Source organism: Anarrhichthys ocellatus, unplaced genomic scaffold (genome assembly GCF_004355925.1).
Source record: "Anarrhichthys ocellatus isolate YVR2014 unplaced genomic scaffold, GSC_Weel_1.0 scaffold3, whole genome shotgun sequence".
In the NCBI taxonomy this organism is placed as follows: domain Eukaryota; kingdom Metazoa; phylum Chordata; class Actinopteri; order Perciformes; family Anarhichadidae; genus Anarrhichthys; species Anarrhichthys ocellatus.
This window is the reverse complement of record NW_022280033.1, coordinates 10190302-10195239: the sequence shown is the minus strand read 5'-3', so window position 1 is coordinate 10195239 and position 4938 is coordinate 10190302. Positions and strand designations below refer to the sequence as shown.

Below are 4938 nucleotides of genomic sequence, written 5' to 3'. Positions count from 1 at the left end.
CATTGAATTTTGAACACACATTCATGGTCCAAAGAGGATGAAGCCTACTGATTTTATTGGTCCTCTGACTTAACTACTTGATAATTACTTGATAGATTGTCATGACTTGTTGTGCAGGTATTCATGGTTCCCAGATGATGGATCCTAAAAACTCTGATTATCTGGCTTTTTCTAAAGTCGATATACAGTATAAATGCTATCCTGATAAGGCTTTTTTCTGACTTAAGCTAATATTGAATTGTATCGGGGAAAAGCTAATGCCTGCAGTTACCCCGTGAAAAACATTAGCTGAATCCCTACACCAGAGACTGCATATGTATGTAGTGTTTTCTGTGGAATATAATAAAGTAACAATAATAATACTTGTTATTATTGGTAATCTTATTAATAATAGTAGTAGTTTAGTGGTGGTAGTAGTAGCCTAGTATTGGTAATAATAATGTAATGATAACATCTTAATATATAGTTAGTCTGTACTTTGTGTGCTATAGCCAACATATCTCACAACCTAAACTACAATTAAACTGCAGTAGTGTTGAGTGCTTCAAGAAGCTTCAGAAAAATGCCCAAGAGCCTTTTATTAATATGTCTGACACAGTCTCTAAACAGGAGGACACTAGGGCTATCAGAGAAAAGTTTTCAATGAGGGCCAACAACAGTCATGCAATGAAACAGCGCGGCGGTGAGGCTGCAGGGATGCTGTTCTAATGCTACCTTCAAGTGTTGGCGGAATTATTGCAATCCTGGGCTGAGCAGAGCATGAACGTCATGCACGAACAAAAGCAGCATACACACGACCTGAAGAGAGGGATATCTCTCTATAATAGTTGTTTAGTTGAGTCTTTATTGGTCAGAGAGCATACAAGGCAAATCAAAGTAGGACTATACTTAATATAATTATATAGAAAGACTTTTTTTCGTGTAGTTACTATGACACAACAATTTGTAAAATAAAACAACGGTCACCTAACGCTTTTACTGCAGATTTTCTTATTTTGTGACTTACCTAATGCATGTGAAGCCTCTCTCTAGACTCTTGAGCTCGGATTTAGGAGCTTACGAGGACCACCTGAATGCGGCATACGTTTCTCAGCCGGTGTTTTCATATTTTTACGCCCCTCCGCTCCTGTAGGTTGGTTCCATGCTTCAGAGACAACAAACGTAGCATACAGGTAAATTATAGCAATAATAGGCGTTGTCGCTTTTCGCTTATAGTTGTCTTGCAATAGGTAATAATCGATTTACATAGGCTTGTCATTATAGCGGTACCAAATTAGCAACATATACGTATAGGTTGCACTGATTGAAACAAATTGGCAGCCGAAATTGCATACTTACAATAACGTTCGTGTTCCAATCTTGGTGTGAGCTGAACATTAATTATTCGATGGCGACCAAATGGGTGAAACTACACCTGACTTCCATTCTGTAAAACACGGTCATTTGTGTTAGACACAATGTTGAAATGGTCACCATGCGAGCTTTTGTTGATATCTGCAGTCACGCTACAGTCACGTTTTACAGCCTGTTCCTTTACAGACGGCGTTTCGCCCCCAAGTGTGCTGTTAATTAAACTAGGCTCACACCAGCACCACCAACACACACTGGGCATTAATCAGACTTCTTATGTTGACAGAGGTAGGATCTGGTGCAAGTTGTCTTTAACTTTTGGTCAGACCCACACTTAAAAGTTCAACTACAAGAACATGCACTTACTCTAAGGCATGTAACAATTCTCAACAATTTCCACCATATTAAAAAATCTGAAGACAGAAAAAACCTGCGTCAGTTATATAATTGTGAAAGCTGCAAGTCCTGTAAAATAACCCTCAAACTAATTAATTCATGGGGTTGGGTACTGTCAAGAAACCGAATACTGGGCGGTCACATGACGCTGTATGGTACTGAGCCTAATGCATGATTTCTGTCTTTACTTATTTAACTGATTCAAGGTAATGCCACATTACAGTATGTTCTGTCCTAAATAGACAATTACTCCCGCTACCTCTCACAGCTAGAAGAGACTCATAGATGCCCTCTCACTCTGAAAACCTTTCTTTTAAATGTAAATTGTTGGTCACTGATATCGATGTGTTCTTCGGCTCTTTTGCCAATGAGTGTGTTTGTGTGTTAAAAACAGAGGGGACATGACTCTGACCAGAGGATCTTTCACCTATGCCAGTGGGGAAGAGTACCACGGCGAGTGGAAAGAAGGCAAGACAGTCCTGCTTTTCATTTTTAAATAAAGTTTGTGTACAAGCGTCACTAACTTAACTACAGAGATGAGACAAGCTTTCACTTGCACCTTCTGTTCTGTACATCTAGTCCTCATAATAACCGTGATGTTTAAAAATGAAATGTTGATAAGTTAATAATACACATATGATAATATCATGTAAATAATCCAGCGCCTTCGAAATCACACAGTTATGGTTACTAACTTTTGCTTCACTTGTATGTTCAGTATAATTTATTTGCCAAAACGCACAATGAACATAGTTAAAGATGAATTTGATTGATAGCATTATTTTTTTTGTTTTCAAACTTTCTAGAGACGTCGTGATAATATAATTATCGTGATTTTTTTGGCCACAGTAATCATGTAGTGAAAATCTGACATTGTGACAGCCTTACATTAGCTAAGGTAACAGCACTCTCTGCCTCAGGATGGGCTTGACGCCCATTAAATCATCAGCATGTAATGTTGTTATATTATGGAGAAGCTAGCAGGAATAAATGGCAGCAAATGTCTTCATGAGTCTGCCTGCATGTGTGCATACTGAAATGTTAAAACTTTGTCAAATTTTCACCTGTGGAAAAGGGTACAAGGACGCTTGCACTGCTTTAACTCTTTCTCACACACATCCAGTGATGTTAGTGACATGCAAGCTCAAGCTGTTTAATCAAATCCCAATTAGCTAGCATTGGCAACCCATGACGAACGGAGCCAGATTTACCAGCTCTGGCTTTGTCAAATCTTCTGGATTAGACTTTGGACCTGTTTGGGAAATATTAGAGAGTCCTCTGTCAGCTGTTGCTGAGAAACCAACTCCATCGAAATACTAGGAACAAGACCATCGGGGGGGTTTTGTTCTACCTTAGCATCAGGGTTTGGGATGATTTTGAGCTGCTTTTAGGTCAACGCAAACACTGTACACTCCATTTAAACTGGTATATCCCGTCACCCTTCAAGGGCAACTTGGCCCACTTTTCCTGTTTGGTAAAACCAGTTGTAGAAGTTGCCCAGAAACCTAAAGGTGTGTGCCCTCTGACACGATTTCAAGCTTCAGTAGTGGATAATAGGCTACTAAGAGGGGAATGCAAGTACATTCCTCGACTGCTTTCACAGTCTGGATCCTAAAGTGGAAATCCCTGCTAAAATATCTGCTGGATTAGAGTGCTGTAATTCCCACCACACAGGAGGCAGATGGGACTCCTAATTCAGTAGTAAACCTTTAGCTGACAGAGAGGGGGGAGGATACCTAAATCTGAGCATGCACTGAATCGTGACATACAGTTGTGTGAAAAAGTGTTTGCCCCCTTCCTGATTTCTTATTTTTTTGCACGTTTGTCACACTTAAATATTTCAGATCATCAAACAAATTTAAATATTAGACAAAGATAACACAAGTAAACACAAAATGCAGTTTTTAAATGAAGGTTTTCATTATTAAGGGGGGGGGAAAAAATCCAAACCTACGTGGCCCTGTGTGAAAAAGTGATTGCCCCCTAAACCTAATAACTGGTTGGGCCACCCTTAGCAGCAACAACTGCAATCAAGCGTTTGCGATAACTGTCAATGAGTCTTTTACAGCGCTGTAGAGGAATTTTGGCCCAATCATCTTTGCAGAATTGTTGTAATTCAGCCACATTGGAGGGTTTTCGAGCATGAACCGCCTTTTTAAGGTCATGCCACAGCATCTCAATCGGATTCAGGTCGGGACTTTGACGAGGCCACTCCAAAGTCTTCATTTTGTTTTTCTTAAGCCATTCAGAGGTGGACTTGCTGGTGTGCTTTGGATCATTGTCCTGCTGCAGAACCCAAGTGCGCTTCAGCTTGAGGTCACGAACAGATGGCCGGACATTCTCCTTCAGGAATTTTTGGTAGACAGCAGAATTCATGGTTCCATTTACCATAGCAAGTCTTCCAGGTCCTGAAGCAGCAAAACAGCCCCAGACCATCACACTACCACCACCATATTTTACTGTTGGTATGATGTTCCTTTTCTCAAATGCCGTGTTACTTTTACGCCAGATGTAATGGGACATACACCTTCCAAAAAGTTCAACTTTTGTCTCGTCAGTCCACAGAGTATTTTCCCAAAAGTCTTGGGGATCATCAAGATGTTTTCTGGCAAAACTGAGACGAGCCTTTATGTTCTTTTTGCTCAGCAGTGGTTTTCGTCTTGGAACTCTGCCATGCAGGCAATTTTTGCCCAGTCTCTTTCTTATGGTGGAGTCATGAACACTGACCTTAATTGAAGCAAGTGAGGCCTGCAGTTCTTTGGATGTTGTTCTGGGGTCTTTTGTGACCTCTTGGATGAGTTGTCGCTGCGCTCTTGGGGTAATTTTGGTCGGCCGGCCACTCCTGGGAAGGTTCACCACTGTTCCATGTTTTCGCCATTTGTGGATAATGGCTCTCACTGTGGTTCGCTGGAGTCCCAAAGCTTTAGAAATGGCTTTGTAACATTTTCCAGACTGATAGATCTCAATTACTTTGTTTCTCATTTGTTCCTGAATTTCTTTGGATCACAGCATGATGTCTAGCTTTTGAGGATCTTTTGGTCTACCTCACTGTGTCAGGCAGGTCCTATTTAAGTGATTTCTTGATTGAGAACAGGTGTGGCAGTAATCAGGCCTGGGTGTGGCTAGAGAAATTGAACTCAGCTTTCCAAAGATGTGATAAACCACAGTTAATTTATGTTTTAACAGGGGGGG

At 40.6% G+C, this 4938-nt stretch overlaps 1 protein-coding gene across 2 annotated transcripts in view; it reads left to right on the top strand.

Annotated features, from left to right (window-relative positions):
• Positions 1-1089: 1089 nt before the first annotated feature.
• morn4 (MORN repeat containing 4) overlaps positions 1090-4938 on the top strand; it is a 6366-nt gene continuing 2517 nt past the window's right edge. Inside the window, exons 1-2 of one of the 2 annotated variants that reach the window (XM_031839386.1) lie at positions 1090-1172; positions 2141-2214. In XM_031839386.1, the coding sequence (XP_031695246.1) occupies positions 2148-2214 (67 nt within the window). In that variant the 5' untranslated portion in view covers positions 1090-1172; positions 2141-2147. Of the gene's footprint in view, positions 1173-2084; positions 2215-4938 lie in introns of those variants that run through there. The other variant, XM_031839393.1, reaches the window with a different exon arrangement.